Below are 18,463 nucleotides of genomic sequence, written 5' to 3'. Positions count from 1 at the left end.
AGGCTTCTTATGGGCAGGATTACCTTCAGGAAATGTGGATGTGGAACTGCTCCAGAATTGTTTTAATTTTGGTATTTTTGTTAGAAGAGGAAAATAGCACTTCAGTTGAGTTTTTTCCTTTTCATTGTTTATACATATTTCTTTATACTTTTAAAACCTTTTTAATAAATAGTTTGAAGCATTTTCATATTTCTTAATTTTAGTTTAAAATTAAGATATTTGTATAGTTTGAGAGGTTTTGTTTTTTTTTTTTTTCCTATTTATAATTACATTGCTGCTTCTCCAAGGAAGAAATACTTATCCTGAAGTTAAAGCTAACCTAAGGTAGGGATATATTTGTTACTAGCAAATGGAATAAAATACCTGAATATCTTTTTTCCTATCACCAATATTACATATAAGTTAGTGGTTGAAATAAAATTTGACTGGTAGGTATTTTCTTGATCAAATTATACACATCATAATGGAACCAATATACTTAGACTTGAAAGAACCAGAATGAGTTTGCAAAATCTGGTTTAATTCAGATCTGGGAAGGGGAAGACATCGTGAAAATACATATGCACAGGAACCTAATCACTGCTAGACAAACAATGTATTAGTTTACAGTATAACAGGAGAACCACAAATGTGAAGGCTCCAATTGAGTCCATCAGCGGTAAATCCAATTGTACATTTGGCTCAAGTGGCTGTTGAACATCAGGTGGTGCTGAGTTCCTCCAAAGCACCTAATGACCCCCAGCCTTGGAAGGAGTTTCACCACAGTCTCAGAAGAAATCCCAGTCGCGCCTTTAACTCTTTTGGCCCTGGGGAGTCATCGCTGCCCAAGTACAAATGCAGGCCAGGGGTTTCCAGTGGCCATATGTTATTGCACAGAGAGGTCTGTTCTAAGCCAGACTCTTATGGCGAAGAAGGTGTGAGATTAGCCCTTCAACAGTGGTGTAGCATTAACATGGTCTATCAAAGCATGTTAAGAAATAGCTCCTTAGTGATTATGTACCAGCTACTAATGATCACACTAACAGAAAAGGCAACGTGGCAGCTTCACATTTCACATGAAAGACTAGCATTAACTGGGCCTGCCTGCTGGCTTACCCTTCACATAAAACTAGCGATTATTTTAATCTAGACCCAGGACAAAAGGATTTCATACCAGTCTTTTCTTCACATAGGATTGTGTAGCATTAAAATTGTCATGGGTTAATGACTAAGCCATGAAGGCAAACATGTTGAACTCTCCTTTGCCAAAACAGAAACGATCCCAGTTCTGACTCCTGTCCAGTTTCCAAAGAACAAAACATACACACACCTTTGTTATTGCACGTCTTTCACACAGACTCGTGTATGGAGAATATACAGATATATTCTTTAAATATGCTACACATAAAAAAAAGACTATGGCACTTTACAGAATACATGTTTAACAAAGATCATTACACCACAGAGGTTTGAAAACTATACAAAAACCCTCACACAGTTAATGTAACATTGTCGGATCAGCACACAGGTTTAAAGAGTCCACAGAATCCCGGGCAAAGATTTCCGCCTTACAGAGTTCGCTGAGAAGCCCAGCCCATCACCAAACTTGAAGCGCAAACGCAAGCAAAAATAAATAAGACTTTTCTGGTAGTAAGAATGGCCCAGGTATATTAGACTTTTTAGACTGGGGCAATTAGCTGACTGATCGGAATTTATTAGAACAATAGTTATGGGGCAACAATCAGTCTAAGTGTTTTTATCATATTTCTAACACATTCCTCATATTCAGTGGTTTCTAAACAGCTGTGCAGTTTGGGTCTAGACTAGCGTGATTCTGGATGTTCCATTCATCCCGACCAAAGCCTGGCTCACGGACTCAGGGCTTACAAGGCCCACATCACGTTTCACACGGTCTCTGCTCTGCTTACCCACGCAGCGTTCAGTCATTTCTAGTGCTTTGGGGTTTTGTGCGTGTGCATGTGCTTTTTGTCTTCTGCAGCATTCAGACTAATGAAGTAACACTGTCTAGTGACTTTCTTCTGGCCAAGGGAGGTCATGTTCTCACCTGTGACTTTTGTCAGGGTGAGCTAGGGCTATGCCACCACCGTAGCCACTGAGCGTGAGGCAGTAGAGAAGGGGGACATGCTCACAGGCTCCTTTGGGCTTATGACTTGTCTGTAAGGAAAGCGAGAGTGTAAAATTAGTGTTAGAAAATGGGTTCTCTATCTTCTACTGAAAAAAAGTAGAGTAAATCTTCTGATAAGTTTTAAGGAAACAATTTGTCTTTATCAGGATTATTTGCCTGATGAAGGGAATTGCTTTTTTTTAAAATGAAAATTATCGCCAAGGTTTGAAAAGTAGTCACTGTGGTGGCATGAGGACTTGGTCAGGGCATGTAAATGCACAGTCGGTGCGGGAGCCCTGTCCAGCGGCTGCCGTCGCCTGTCTCTGTGTGACGTGAGAGATGGGGTTAATGTTTCCTGAGCCCTTACTGTAGGCTGCTAAGAGGATACATATTTACCTCCTCTTTTCAAAAAAACCCACAGGATTGACATTTCGCTTATTCTGAACTTTGGCCTAAGCATGGTGAACTCATTAAGGCCTAGTTCCACACTCCTCCCCTTCCTGCCCTTCACTCTTAATCTGTGAGATAAGATGGTTTCTGGCACAGGCCAAAGGCCAGACTGAAATGAAAGTTTAGTTGCTCCATTCTATCTACAAAAAGCACTTATTTGTTCTGCACCAAGGCATGGTCTGAGACTCACACAGCTTTAAAATGATTCCCCAGGGCAAGGCTGTTACATCCGGAGCAGGGTCTTATGCCTGCAGGCACTTAGCATGCAACACCTTGCCCAAAGAAGGTGCGTAGTAATTATTTGTTAAATTTTCAAAACAAAGCCAGCCCTCAAGTGAGGAGATTCATAAACCCAAGGAGACCTATACTTTTAATCCATCCAGAAATCTGGCAGGTCCACTCCACTTGCTTGAGTTGCTAAGGAGTGTTTCTGGATCATTCTGCAATTCTGAAGCTCAGGGTAACACCAGACTAGGTCCTTTTCTGGCCGCTTAGATCATTCCAGAGTAAATTTGAGGTGTTGGCTAATATTTTCCTGAATCATTTATATTGGTAATTTATAGAAACTAGCTTAAAAGCCCCTGAATCCTTTTTAATAGTGGTAGTCAGTTCCTTTTGTAGACAGCTGTTGGCAGGTGCCATGAGCATGGTGTAGCTCTCGTCCTTGCATTAACTGTCTGCTTTGATTTCCTGGGAACGACGCCTCTGCTGCAGCTCACTGCTTGCAGCATCTAATGTTACTTCAGCCTGCTTTCAGGATCACCGCCAGTAACTAGAAAAACTTCACTCCCATGACCAGCTCCTTTTTTTCTGCAAAGAATGCCATCCTGCTGCTGCTGGGGCTGGAAGTGCAGCCGACTGCAGCGTGGTTACCAAGCAGCGGGAAGAGGTCTCCTCGCAAGTGCTGAGGTTCTGGCCCGTCCTCCCAGTGAACGTGTGACTGAGCCGCAGCTGGCTTGGCGACCTCTGTCCCTGGAATGAGGCAACAGTGAGGTTTCCTTTGGCAGTCAAAGCACGCTCCTAACCCTAGGAGAGGAATACGTGACCTCCGGTGGAAGGGGAGACTGGGCCAGGACCGGTGCTGGCTTGGCTGCTGGGAAGTGGAATGAATTTGTCTTCCGTAGCAGAATTTTGTACTTTTATTCTCATGATTGTACAGATCCTTATTCTTTCTTTACTCAAATTTCTAAAATCTTGGAGTGACAGTTCAATTGATCCCCCTTACCTTGGAATTCAGCCCAGAATAAGTTCCACAACAGGACTGCACACTGTGCCTGCCGACCCCTTTCGGCAGCTGAGCAGGAGACAGTGTCTTGCTCCGCCCTTTAGCACACATCCCACCCCCAGGAAGCCTGGAGGTGGCATCGCAGTCTCCGACTGAGAACGTGAAAGAACTAGGAGGAAACAAAAACACCAAACCGAAAACCTCATTCTGAGGCAGAGATGCTCACAGGCGTGCAAGCTTGTGGCAGAAACGCATCTCAATACAGCCTGCAAATCTGGCTGACAGTCTCTTCTGTTACCAGAGAAACTGCTGCTTTAATGCTTTCGATCATTATCCTTCATTGAGCCCTGGGGGAGATGGAGTCTGACCGAGTTTGTCAACTGTATGTCAGGGTTTCTGTACTGTTTTCATGTTCCATCTCTGATCGTTTGCACTGCGGCCCTCAGTGCAGGCCCTGTGCGCAGCTGGAGGATGCCTCGCATGGGTCCTGTTAAGGCTCGGGGCTGTGGAACGTGGCTCTGGTGGGTAAAGGCGAGCTCTTCACTTGACTCAGACGACGAAGCCCGAGGTGGACTGTTTCACAAGGTCACACAAGGAAGAAGATGGCATTAATGTCTCTTCCAGCTAAAGGAGGCAGATAAGGTTTTTCCCCTCTTCGATCTCTTCCTGTACTTTGTCACTGGAGGTTGCAATTTCTGCCTGTGCGGAGAAGACGGCACAGATGAAGGTGAGGACTGTGCCGCCGATGGCAGTGTAGAAGGCCCAGCCCAGGGAGCAGTCTCCAGGTTTGTAGGCCGACGCATAGTGTCCGCAGTAGCTTATGGCCTTCTGGCAGCCCCAGCCCGCGGGGTAGAGAATCAGCCCGAGGATGAGGAACAGGCCTGCAAGGCAGAAGAGAAGACAGGTGAAACCCTCTCTGCAGTGCACAGTGAGTGACAGAGGATTTTGAGCCTCTGTTGTGCATACTGGAATATGAACCCACCAATAATTTCTCCCCTGGAAAAGCAAATTCACTTGTACTCTTTCTTCCCACAGGCTCTTTGCGCAGAGAGCATCCCCTTTTGGTCTAGGGCAGGGGTCTGCAGACTAAGGCCCACAGGCCAAGTGTGGCCGTGTTCTTGTAAATAAAGTTTTACTGGAACACAGCTATGCCACTCTGTTTGTGGACTGCCTATGGCTGCTTTTGTGCTGGAACAGCAGAATGAGTAGTTGCTACAGACCCTATGGCCTGCAAAATCTAAAATATTTACTATCCGGCCTTTTGCAGAAAAGTTTGCCGACCCCTGGCCTAAGGGAATTCACACAGAACCACGGCTAAATGCAAGACACCAGACCTCGAACCGAGTGTCAGTGCTTTAATGCGCCCAAGGGGAGTCTGTCTGCTGGCATCCACACCAACCAACCAACCAACCGCCTGCCCAGGACAGGGATTTCTATATTTACATATACATTTAGAAACGAATCGCAAACTTCCTAAGAATTTTTTTGTCTGAATGCTTTTAAGTGAATGCGGCCTTGAGTAGACACCAATAAGCTGTTTCTGTTTTGCTGTCATATTCCTTATGGCTTCACTGCTCACTGTGTAACTGAGAGTTATTTTTCAGCCAGCCCTGGTGGGTGAGGAGCTACTCCAGGGCAGGACTAAGGCGAGGCAAGGGAGGCACAAAATGTGAGGCGACAGTCCCTTTCAGGTGTCTGCCCTGTGCTGCGGAGCCCAAGAGTGGGTGCCTCGCCTGCCCCCTGGTCCTGGCCACCAGTCACACAGCAGAAGCTGCTTATGAGGGAGTCTGGAACCTGAAAGGACAGAGGCAGCGGAGGCCCCCAAATCCTACCCCACAAAACCTTCTCGGTAGGAAGGGTGCTGCAAGAGGATGGCTTTATTCCGGGCAGCAGGAAAAGACGGTTTTCACTGAAGAATGACACCTACATAATCAAGATTGCTAATGCATAACCAAAAAGACCTGTTTTTTAGATACCTTGGAATAGCAATCTATCCTCATAATTTAGTCTTGGCTCTAAATTCTCTTTTCCTGCCTCTACTGAAATTCTCTGGGTTTACCACACCAAAGCTGCTAAGTCATTTAGAGCACCTGGCCAGGACTGGATCTGTGCTGATGTGAGCTTTGAAGGAAGATCAGGGACAGTGTTTCAGACCACGGAGCACAGCTTTCACGGAGCTGTCTTCCTCCTTGACAGCATCTTCTCGCCCAGCACAACTCACTGCTAGAGTTTTGGGGTCTGATTGTCCCCAAAGTTCATCCCGTTGTCCTACTCTGAAGGCCTCAGGAGACTCTCTAGCAGCGGTGCAAGAGAGGGCACCCACTCATACGCTCACTGTCTGAAGAAGGGTGAGTCACAAAAGACGGCCTTCCAACCTTGCAGCCCTCCATTTCTCCGTAGGTCGGAGTGCTGGGAGCAGGGAGGCAATGATGTGGAGCTGGGGAAATGCAAGCCAGGGCTAGGAAGCGTAAGGAGCAGCAGACTGAGGCCTCTGGGAGAGATGCTTTTCCAAATGACCAGGAGCGTGGAGCTAATTCCCCCGAGGCTAAGGCAGCCAGTGGACCTCGTGTTGGTACTCTGGAGTACGCGAGGTGCTGAACCAGTAATCTTGGTTTGGGTGTCTGGAGTCAATTCAAAGGCTAGACATCACACAGCAGAAAAGCCCCTCTAGTCTAGGGTGAGGCAGGACGCAAACCAGCAGGACAGTGGATCACAGCGAACACTCGCTAGATTAAGAGGCGGGTCAGTTAGTAGCTGAGAGCTCTGAGTTTGGAGTGAGGCAGAGGTTTGAGTCCTAGTGCTGCCGTCTGTGAGCTGGGTGGCCTAAAAAGTCTCTTAACCCATCGAAGTATGATCCTCACCTGTAAAATGGGCTACTTCTTAACTCATGAGGTGGCATTAAGTACTAAAGTCTATAAAGGGTACTGTCTGTCCACAACAGTAACCACAGGACTGGAACACAGACGAGCACCTGGAGGCAGGGTACAGCCCTGGGCTGACCCTCCCCGACAGAAGCACGAGCAGTTTGAAGTCCATCGTGATGAATACGCAGGGCAGCGGATTGTTGAGGGTAGGTTTTGAAAGGTGTAAAATTTGGGGAGAGGGGAGAACCCAGGCTACAATTTAGTATCCTGGAAAGAATAAACTCTTCCCCATCGGCACACATCTCACTCAGCTGGGGAGATCTAAAATTATTGAGCTAATTCTGTCGTGTTTCTAAGGCCTGTGATAAATCCCGATGAATCCCCACCTCGTTCCCTAGGAAACCTCACCCAAGGTACGTGAAACCTCAGTGGTTTCCTCCTCTGGGGACAGTTCCAAGTCCCCGCCCTGGGAGCTGTGGGGCCCCACTGCTGGGACTTCCTCGGGATTGAGGCGGTCTCTGGGCGGCAGCCTCTGCTGTCCAGCTCGAGGGCGCACCCCGGCAAGGGAGCATTAGCTGCTCTTCCCTTTAAAAGACCAGAGTGTTCATATTTGAATTGTGGCTACAATTAAATATTAATCGCACACATCCTTTGTATTACCTGGCTTAAGCCCAGTAAGTAAAATTAAGGCATTTTAACGTGACAGGGACAGAGACAAACCATGGAGTCTGCTGTCACACGGCAGCTCTGCTACCTGCGCTGGGCTCTGGCTGGTGGTAGGACACACAAAATCCCCTCATTTGGCTGTCTCAGCTCCTTCTGGGAAGTGGGCAGTTCTTAGATAATTAAACAATATAAGCCCTATTTCCATCTCATCGGGCCCCTTCGCACAGCAGGTCAGGAACACTCACTCCAGTACTGCTCCTCCTGTCCTCTGATGGCTCAGGCTAGGCTCCTGAGGAGCTGCAGCCACCTGAAAATCTTGTGGCTGCTCCTGGCCAATCATTTTGTGACTGAGGACAGCAGGAGACTTTTCTGATCATCTACAGTGCCATGCTTATCAGTTTGCCACAAGCCTTGGCTTGACTATTTATAAGCCTGCAGGGTAATAAAAAGTGGGCCATGGCGTGTCTGCAAGCCCCAGCGGATGTGATGTGTGCTGAAACCACACGCTCCCAACCCGGGCAGCCAGCCTAGACAAACACAAGGGTGCCTTATCCCAATTCTCAGAGGGTCACGGGTCAGGGAGAGGAAGTCGCCTCTGTCTACCTGCCCTGGCTGGTGGACCGCTCCTCCCCGCACTCATCAGTGTTGCCATCCGCATGGTTACTGCCATGAGAATGTCAGACCTATGTCCAACTGAGAGAAGGAAAAAGGGGGCCTTCAGGGAGGCAAAAAAAAAAAAAAAAACAATTACTTTTGTCATCTTTGTAGGTATTTAGAAAAAGGCTCTTCTACCAAAGGAATTCCAGAAAGTGTAGTGATTCAGGCGGCCTCTCAGGTGACTGCCACACTTAGTCCCTCCCACTGCCCTTAGAGCCCAGCGCAGCTTCTAAGCAGCCTGGGCAGCGAACAAGCTTTACTTGGTCACAAACATCACCCACCAGATTCTAGCAAAGTTACGGAGAAGCAGCCTGTAAGAGTCTCCGATCTCGCAGAGTAAAATCAGCTTTCTCTCCCTGGCCTTCAGGGCCCTGTGGGACCCGGCCCCTGTCACCTGCCTGAATCCACCTCTGCCTTTCTCGCCCTGCCCTCTCTGCTCGTGCCATGCTGGCTCTCCCGGGACACCGTGGCCCTGCCCCGCCTTCGCACCAGCCATCCGTCACCTGCAATGCCCTCCTTCCAGACAGTTTTCAGGGCATCTGTAAATGCCACCACCTCGGGGGGTGGGGTCTTCTGTTCCAATCTAGTTACCATTTCAACCACCTCCTCTCTGCCTTCCTACCCACTTCCTGGCTTCATTATTTCTCCTGAGCACTTATTACTAACATTGAATATATTCCTTTGAGTAATATACGAAACTGCCAATATTTGACCATTTTTTACCTACAAAAATGGTCATTTCACATGGTTCAACCTGGTATTTCTCTCAGTTATCATGGCTGGTCTTCGTCTCCATCCTCCACCTTCAACTCCTCTGGCGCGGGGTTTTGTGTGTGTGGTTTACTGCTATAAAGCCAATGCCCAGAAGAGCGCTGGCACAGAGAGGCCCTTAATACTTTATTAGCACCAGTGCCATTTATTTTATAATAAACTATTTCTAATCCATAGTGTCCCTGCGGAGAAACAGTAAAATAACTTTGACAGACACCAACCAGTAAGGATGAAATGTGTCGGCAGCAAAGGAAATGGAGACTCTTGGTTGGCTGGCTCATCCTGTCACACGGCCCTGTTCTACGCCTGCGAATTGCAGGGTTTAGAAGCAAACTTGTGCCCTGAATTCCAAATGGGCTTGATGACACCAGCTAATGAGACAGAATTAAAGTCCCCGGTTACTTAAATGGGCACGTCAGACAACAGGTAAGGGAACACAATAAGGCGTACTGGGTCTGCTGCGGGCTCGGCATGGTTTTTCTGGTCCTCAATTTGGAGTGCACCCAGGGACTATCAGGTGGGTTGTGGGTTATGTCCAGAGGCCAAGTCGAAGGTGAGGTGTGCTCTGGATTGAGTTTCACCTAAGAGCCAAGCCAGAAAACGGTCTGATCTCCTTCTGCAGCTATTAAAAAAGCAGTTCCTGAAGTTAGGCCAGCCTGTGGTGGTCTCTAGGCTCTTCCCATCGCCTTGTCTTAACGCATCGTTGTTTGGAGTACGTATGTGTGTTTTGTGGAGGGCGACAGAGAAAGTAACAGATGAAGCTCGTGGGCATCTGCCTTTCTTCTGACTGGCCTCTCTCCTGGGTGTCTGGCTGAGCTGTGGCGGGCCCACCAGTGGAGAAAGAGAAGCAAGAACATGATACTGGCCAGCAACCAAAGAAAGCAGCCACACCAAAAGAAACCACAAGAGATCAGAGGGCTGGCACCCTCTGCCACAGCTCAGCTGGACAGGATGGTGCCAAGAAGGGGCCATTCTCCACAGCCATCAAACATATCATCCTTGTGTCCTATTCTCTCTTGCTTACAGCCTCCCAGTTCATTGTACCAACAGGATTAGAAAATGCCAGCACCTGCTCACCGTGGGGTCACCTGAGAGATGACTCAACCTTATCTTGGGAAGAAAAAAATAAACGAGAAGAAACTGATGCTTAGTCACTTAGACTACCCTCCAGATGCCACCACAGGCTGGAGACAAGCCCTGACACCTTCACGGAGGCCCACCATATAGTGCTGGCTCTCTCACGAGCACTGGGCAGCAGCTAGCACAACACAACACCCACCATGCCCCTCTGCTGTTTTAGGAACAATTCCCCCCACTGGAAGGAACCTTCAGACTCCCCCCTGGATCCCCAGCAGTTCGATCTTACTGCGCAGGAATTTTCAGTCTCTTTGGGCAACCTGAACATGTGGTTTGGGTTTAAACTCAAATAATTAGACTCCATGAGCTCCAAGAGGATAAGAGCTGGGTCTCATCGCTTTGTTTCCAGTGCCGAAAACATAAAAGGTGCTAGAACAGGAATGAAACACGCAAGGAAAAGGAAAGTCCTCGTCCTCCTGCTTTCTGATCAGCATTCAGTGCTGGCTGTGATTAGACCAGCCACAAAATTCTATGTCTTAGGTAATTTTCTTGCTACTGCCCTGGAATCAATTAATATGATATCAAATATACGTTTTAATCAAATCCCTTAGGTGGGAAGAAAAACATCTCTATAATTCTGCCAAGCCCCCAATTTTGGAAAGACTAGGAGTTACTAAATACAATAAATAATATTTTACTTGGTCTGAAGATGATACCTCAAGCTTGAAGAGTATGGGATGCAAGGAACGGGGGAGCCAAGTCTGAACCCCGGCTCTTCAGTGTGTGAAGGAAGCGGGGAGAGGCTGCCTGGCTGTCTTCCCTCCAGGCCAGTCACACAATCCCACTCTCTCACTACCTGCCGGCCAAGGGAAGGGACTCCAGGGTTCTTGCCTTTTTGGGCCACCCACCATTTGTACGGAAGAAAGCCGTGTTTCCTGGCCTGAAAAGTGTGAGAACTAAAGGCTGGCTCCTGTTCTACAGAGTAACTGTGGGTCTTCAGACATCACACTCCCACTTCCTCTTCAGACAGGCTTCCAGACCAAACAGTAAAGACTGACCTCAACCTCAGTTAGCACAGGAAATTGTCTAAGGACAGGAAGAAAATAAGGCCAGCCGTTCCCGCCACCAGCCACCTGTGGAGAAGCCCCCACTAAGGGACATGACACCTAGCCTCCACTAGGTCACAATCGAGAAGAAGCTCATTTGAAACCTATGAAACATCCTAATGTCTCTGGGGAGTGAGTTCACAGCACACGGTTGACAGCAGGCTTAGTTTCTTTTGAGAAAGTTGGGCTCCAACCAGGTATTCCCGAGGTGTGTCCACTGAGTGCACGCTGTGTGCTCCACCTGGTGCCAGGCACAGTCATGAGGGGCCATGCAGGTGAAGAGCAGTGGGATGGGGTAGGGTGTCACAGTCTTTACGCACGTTGAGGCCAGTGATACTCAAGGAGGCTCGCCACACGACCCACATCCCTGTTGCCTGAACAAGGGGCTCCTACCCATTCTGACCCCTTGGCACTCATCCACCTGGAAATGTCCCCCTTCTCCCAGTTCAAATGTCACCTCTATGTGAAACGTTTGTCACCACTTCCTGCCAAAGCGTTATTCTCTGTGTGTCCCCGCTACCCTGAGCAGGACGTCTCTCTTTATCGCGTTATGTTGTTTTGTGTATTAATCAACGACTCTTTACTAAGCGCCAGGCGTTATTCTCAGCCCTGAGGATACAGCAGTATCCTAGCAGGACGCTGAGCCTCTCGAGGCAGAAAAGCTTTATTCCTCTTGGCATACATCACAATTTTGTCTTAGCACTTACCAGAAACCTGACGGGTGTGTCACAGTTAAGCTTGGGGAACAAAGGTCAAGAGTTCAACTTATTTCTGGCTTTGAAACAGCCATTGACTCATTTAGGAACATGGCAGGAGACCATCTAACTATCAAACATCCTCCCTTTTCAACATATCTCTGAAAAATTGGACAAAAATTCCCCTCAAGCTGTTTATCCTTGTCAGGTCCACCCTGTGGCTCAGGTCTAGGATGTGGAGCCTGAGCTCCAGTCCTTGTTGACCCAGCTCAGTTCATTATAGCACAAGGCCAGGAGGCTGCCCTGCCACCACACCACCACCTCTCACCCCAGGCAGCCATCTCTCTAACAGGAAGAAGGCAAATCAGACCAGAGAGCAACCGGCTTCCTGTCTCCCATCCCCACTCTGGGACACAGCTCAGAGAGCAGTCCAGGCCTGTGGGGCTGACGGCTTCCATCAGCAAGTTCAAAGGTACTGACGGTGCTGGATTAAAGACAAACGAAGACAGGACAGTCCTCGCATGAGGTTAGATCATCTGCCAGTGCCTCCCTCCAGGCGGGAAGCCTCGCTGGCTTCTCCTTCTCCGGTCCTTTGCTGTTCTTCCTGCCTTTCCTGTCTCTAAACACCGTGTGCCCCGGGCTCCATCCTCTGTCCTCTTCTCTACCCGCTCCTTATCCATCACACTTGGTCCCAAGGCTTTAAATACTGCCTCGAGGCTGACGTCTCCTGAATTTTGACCTCCAACTTTGAACTCCAGATTTGCATAAGCAACTGCCTACTTGACCTCCATGTGGATGCCTAACAAGGCACTTGAACTTATGCCCAAACCTAACCCTTGATTCCCGCGCCCACTTCAGAGCCTGGCCTTCACCCTGTGGACCTCGTCTCAGCAAAAGGGAGCTCAGTCCTTATCCTTGATTCCCGCGCCCACTTCAGAGCCTGGCCTTCACCCTGTGGACCTCGTCTCAGCAAAAGGGAGCTCAGTCCTTATGCCCTTAGAATCATCCGTGACCCCTCCCTTTCTCCTAGAGCCCAGAAGACTATCGGCAGAGCCTCGGGACCTTTCTCCTAGCTGTGCCTCTGCAGGAAAGCTCTTCTCCTGATTCCTCATGTAGCTCACTCCTTTATCTCCTTCAAGCCTTTGGTTGAATCTCTCCTCACTGAATCCTATCCTGACGACCCTATTTAACACGCAGCTTCCCTCCTTAGCACCCCAGCACATCCAACCTGCCTTACCCTGGCTACACCTTTGGTTTTTCCTTCCAAAGCACCTATCACCTTTTTTTTTGCTGAGGAAAATTCACCCTGAGCCAATATCTGTGCCAGTCTTCCTGTATTTTGTATGTGGGTCGCCACCACAGCATGGCTGACGAGTGGTGTAGGTCCACACCTGGGATCCAAACCTGAAAAGCCAGGCTGCGAAGTGGAGCACACAAACTTAACCACTAGGCCACGGGGCCAGCCCCATCATCACCTTTTAACATAGTATGTAATTACTTACTTGCTTTACTGTCTATCTCCCCCAGCTTGAATGTAAACTCCATGAGGACAGAGAACGTTGTGCAGTTTACTCTTTATGTATGCCAACTGCGCAGAACCGTGCCTGATGTGGAATAGGCGTTCAGTGCAGACTTGTGGGGGGAATGGAAAGAGAGAGTGCTGTGATGTGGCCTATGTTACCTTTTTAAATGAAGGCAATGTGGAAAGTTCTTCCCAAGATTTTTAAATGCTTGGAGGAAAAGCTTTGTTCCCAGAGGTTGGCAATTGTGGCTAACACAACACCAGCCAAACTTACTAATGAAACACACACAGGGTCAAACCATGGAACTGGCCTTTTACTTAACTGCAAGCATTGAAAACCTCCTTTATGGCTACAGAAAATGGAGGTTTGTTGGGAGATGATATAGGAAAGTAGTAAGTCAATTAAATGTAATAAATTTTCAGTTGTCTCGAGATCAGCCTTGGTTTAGCCTCAAAACTCTGAAATTGTTTCCAACTATGCCTGGCTGCAGCGAGGACAGCTGAAAAGGCTGTGGCTGACTTGCGAGAACCGTCCAGGACACCAGCTGCGAGGGGAGCGGCTGTGTAGGATGAACCTGGAGACGTTCAGGAAAATGAGAGGTGACAGAAGGCGGCGGGGCATCAGGGGAAATGAAGAAGGAGCTGGACAGGGCAGTTTGCAGAAGAGGTGAGGGTGCTCCCTGGAAGCAGCAGGAGCCTAGAGAACGCAAAGAACAGAAGGCGCCAGCAGCGAAGGCGGAGAATGTACACCTGCTCTACAGCCCAGGGAAATACCCACTCCTGTGGGCAGCCCCGAGGGCAAAGCCACAGAGCAACCTCTGGGGGGGTGGTGTGGAGGCCGGGCGGGGGAGGTTGCTCTGTTTCCGGGAGAGGAGTAACATGTTTACTTATTGAACTCCAAGTCTGTACCATCATGAGGTACAACAGCTGATGTACAGAGTGCTAAACAACAACCGTATGCATGCTAGTTAGCATTTGCTCTTTTCTGTCTAAAATGTTATTTTTCCATAAGTCATCTTCCATGCTGACGGTTGGAAGTCATTTTGGCAGTCCCTGATAGCTATTTGTAGGTCATCAACTGTTCATAGGTTGGGACATTTTCTCTTTCACAATACCCCAAGGCAAGTTGTCAGCTATTAAGGCTGTGCTCTGAGGAAGGCACGTCATGTCAGACCACATGCAGTTCCATCCACTGAATTTGCTATCAAGCTCTTCTCTTCCCAAAGACCATGGGAGGAGCCTGTACACTTCTCAAGTGCAGGGACTGTGGAGACACATGTGGCGATCATTCTCAGTCACCAAGATGAGTCTAAACTAGGTTCCCCACACTGTTTTAAGAAAGAAGAGATGCAACTTAGAAAGAATTTCATAGGTAAAAAGTTTAAATAAAAATTACAAGTAAATGGTTAACCAACCATCTGGAAAACTATCCAGAACAATGACTGTAAAAAATAGAAGTCTTACTGTGACATAATATGCATTTGTCCCATAATAAAGCAGCATTGCTTCCAAGGCCTCCTGGATTCCTCAAAGCATGTATTTTTGGCTCAGAAGAACGCCCATTCCATTGTAAACTTGTTGACAGCGGTAAGGAGTGTGTTCCCAATTCCTTCGCTTCTAAGTCTCCACCTCCACCCCAAATCCACACTCAGTGCCTATGACACAGTCCTCTACACATGTTGTGTCGTTGACCAACTTCCCATATCACTTCTGATTCCCATTTCCTTTCTAGTCTTCACTTCTATGGAAGAACATTTTGGAAAGGTCTTCCATGGTAAAAATGGTAGATTCCAAGTAAAGATGACATGAAATTGAAGCTATAAATACACTCCCCCAATTTTATACATTCACAACGAATACTGTAAAGCTGGCAGTTTGTACAGGGGATTAGAATGTTTTAATGATGATAATGCTAACTATTATAACAACAATGGGAGCAGTTAACACTTATCCAGCACTACAATGTGCCGGGCACTGGCTAAGGAGTTTAAATATAACTCATCTTGTCCTTGTAACAACCTTATAAGGTTGGTACTATTAATATCATTATAACACAGAAGGAAACTGAGACACAGAGGGGTAAAGTAAGGCTACACAGCTCATCAGTGGCGGAGCTGGGACTCAAATCCAGGCAAGCTGGCTCGAGGCCATGCCCGAGCCCTTGTGCTGGATGCTGCTTTCCTGCAAACCAAGACCAACAGCCAAGACAAAAGCACATGTCCAGCTGAAGAGGGGACACTGATCTGTACTCACAGCTGGCTTACTTATACCTATGAGATGTCAGAGGGCAGATGACGACAAACAGTTATCAAGTGAGGAGACCACAGGAGCGCTGCGAGGGGATGATGGGGGAGGAAGCTGCACCAAATAAAGGGCCACCTACTGTCAGGCAGGTTGACCTGCTAACCCTGCAGCAAGACGGTGACAAGGTAAAGAAGTTCCATCCACACCTCTTCCCATTACAGTGTGAACGTCACCAGCCTCCTCCTGTGATATAGAGGCCATTTTGGAATGGCTGCCCTTGGCCAAAGAAACTTCTGGGAAGAAAACCGAGTGAACAGGTCAGAACAATCTAAGGTTCGCTACGATGTCCTCTTCTGCAGGACGTGGAATACCTGTCTGAGCACAAAACTGCAGACAAAGCACAAATCCCCTCAGACTAGACAAGAAAAATGGAAGCTGTAGAATCCGCTTATGTTTGAGTGTGTGCTCTGAGATCCTGCATCCTTGGAGACCATCTGAAACCACACATCCACCTAGAACAATAATGCCTTCCACACGAAAACATATCCCAGTCTCTTCCAGGACAGACAGCTGTAGCCGCTTAGACAAAGTCAAGCACCGAGACCATTCTTAGCCCCAAATTACATCACTTGTTTGAGCATCTCACTTCCTCCAAGCAGCTTTTCTTAAATCACAGAACAGAGCTCATGATCTCTGTCTTTTCTGACCTCCTCCTACCCGAATCCTTGTGCCATTACCCATACGTGATAGGTTCGAGTTAATCCTGTGTTAACGAGAGATCTGCTTGTCCCCATGTCCACATGCAGGGGACGCTGCTCTCAATCTTAGGCATCTGGCTCACGTGAAATCTTGCTTAGGACACTGCAGACACCAGGCTGGTGGCACCCAGGGCTCTTCCTTTCACCCAAGGAGAGTTCTGGTCCCATGCCTCCCAAGCTCCAAAGCTAATTCGCAATGGTATTCCAGCCTGCTTGACTGCTCAGATGCCAGTACGGGCCACTATCCTCGGTACCAAAATGTGAGCCATTCAGAGTCAGGGGTATTTGAACAGTATTTGTAAATAAAAGTAATATAACATAAAGTATTAGTTATAACATGAATCATGGATTTTTGCCCAAGAATCACCACCTTTGGTTAATCTATATCTTTAAATCACTTTGTGCATTAAGGTTTTTTAAATCTTTCAATGAAAATGTACTCCATAAAGCCCAAACAGAATTTGATTTTAGAGAATGCCAGTTCTTTGGATAATGGCTCCATTAATTATTTTTCCTCTGTCTGGGAGGGCAGAGTCCATGTCAGAATTGACTTAGCAGCATTTGCTAATTCGTTTATTCTTTTCCAAATACCTAGACATTGCCCACTGCGCTGGTGCAGACGAGCCAGCATAGCACAGATTATGCTTCTGTCAGTGGACAGACAGCTACTGAGCACTTACTGTCTACACAGCAGGCCCATGTGGAACAGTAGAGCTGGAACTGCCAAAAAGACGCCATCTGCAGCCTTGCTCATATTCTAGAACAGTGGTTCCCACCTTCTGGACTTCACATATGAGCACAACAGCCAGGAAAATTATTGGGAGGTCAATATTTTTATGTTACTAATATAAGGACACTGAAAATAACAATTATCTCTTCTCACCATCATTTCATAAAAGAAAGGATTTTTTTTTTTTTTTTTTGAGGAAGATCAGCCCTGAGCTAACATCTGCCAACTCTCCTCTGTTTGCTGAGAAAGACTGGCCCTGAGCTAACATCCGTGCCCATCTTCCTGTACTTTATACGTGGAACGCCTGCCACAGCATGGCTTGATAAGCAGTGCCATGTCCGTACCTGGGATCCAACCCGGCGAACCCTGGGATGCCGAAACGGAATGTGCGAACTTAACCAGGCCAGACCCAAGAAAGGATATTTTAACATGAAAAGGGCGAAGGATGTAATCTGAGAATAAAGGACAGTTCTTCAAATTGAATACTTTTAGCTCTATGAAATCTTACTGGGTTGTCCTTATCTTTCTCACTGCTGCTGTGGACTGTGGAAACCTTAGCCCGGAGTGGACGAGCACTCGCTCAGAGGTGGTAAGTCCTGGGCGAGAGGCCCCGGTGAGGGAGGAAGTGGGTGCGGAGGGTGCTGTGTTAGGATGGGGACGCCTTTGTCAGAAGCCTGTCTGTTTACCGTGCAGGCAGTGGGTGAAGAGTGAGGGGGCTCTTGGTGTTCTCTGTCTCTTTGGAAGCCGGAGTCTAAACATGTTTTCACTGCACCTCGTTTTAAAGTTTCAAGAGTTTGTGGACTAGCTGGACTGGGCGCAACTCTGACAGTGAATAACTCTGCTCGCCAGCCAGACCAGGAACTGGAGCTCGGAGGGTTTCAGCTGATGACCAGAGTCTTCGTAGAGCAGATGAGATCTATATGTCATCTTAGCACATGATCACTAACACTAGAGGTTTTTAACCAACGAGATTTTATAAGGGGAAGGAGAGGAAACGTGAAGGATGAAATGTCAATAATTTTTTAAAAAGCTAGTATTAATGCTCATATCATCTCTCTGGAAGAGTCTAGCAGGGTACTTGTCTTCTACTAAAAACACTCCCATAGGGGCTGGCCTGGTGGTGTAATGGTTAAGTTTGCCTGCTCCACTTTGGTGGCCTAGGGTTCATGGGTTTGGATCTCAGGCGTGGACCTACACATCACTCATTAAGCCATGCTGTGGTGGCATCCCACATACAAAATAGAAGAAGGAGTAGCACAGATGTTAGCTCAGGGCCAATCTTCCTCACCAAAAAAAAATAAAAACACCCCACTCCTATAGAATTATAATTGGCAAGAAAAGTTCTCTTCCAGGGTGGGGGGTGGAGAGTGAATGACAGAACAACATAAAGAGAATCCTTTGGAAGACAATCAGAGCACACTTGTCATAAAAGACCTTACAACCAAGGCCCTCAGAGGAAGCTTCTGTTATAATTACTCAAAATTAATGACCATCAATTAAGAAGTATCTGATGCCCTTCGAATACGCTCTCAGAACTGACTCTGTAAGATGCACTTTCTCCCGTGTGGAAGCCTCCTAGGTCTTTCCCAGCAAT

At 47.5% G+C, this 18,463-nt stretch overlaps 1 protein-coding gene across 5 annotated transcripts in view; it reads right to left on the bottom strand.

The window, feature by feature from the left end:
• Positions 1-499: 499 nt before the first annotated feature.
• The window catches only part of LHFPL2 (LHFPL tetraspan subfamily member 2), a 158,835-nt gene continuing 140,871 nt past the window's right edge, over positions 500-18,463 (bottom strand). For all 5 annotated transcript variants that reach the window (XM_046667270.1, XM_046667271.1, XM_046667273.1 and 2 more), the window contains one exon: positions 500-4,660. In XM_046667270.1, coding sequence (XP_046523226.1) covers positions 4,404-4,660 — 257 coding nt within the window. In that variant the 3' untranslated portion in view covers positions 500-4,403. The remainder of the gene's footprint in view (positions 4,661-18,463) is intronic.

Source organism: Equus quagga, chromosome 7 (assembly GCF_021613505.1).
Source record: "Equus quagga isolate Etosha38 chromosome 7, UCLA_HA_Equagga_1.0, whole genome shotgun sequence".
Taxonomy (NCBI): Eukaryota; Metazoa; Chordata; class Mammalia; order Perissodactyla; family Equidae; genus Equus; species Equus quagga.
The sequence above is the reverse complement of the archived record's forward strand: the minus strand, read 5'-3'. Positions and strand labels throughout refer to the sequence as shown.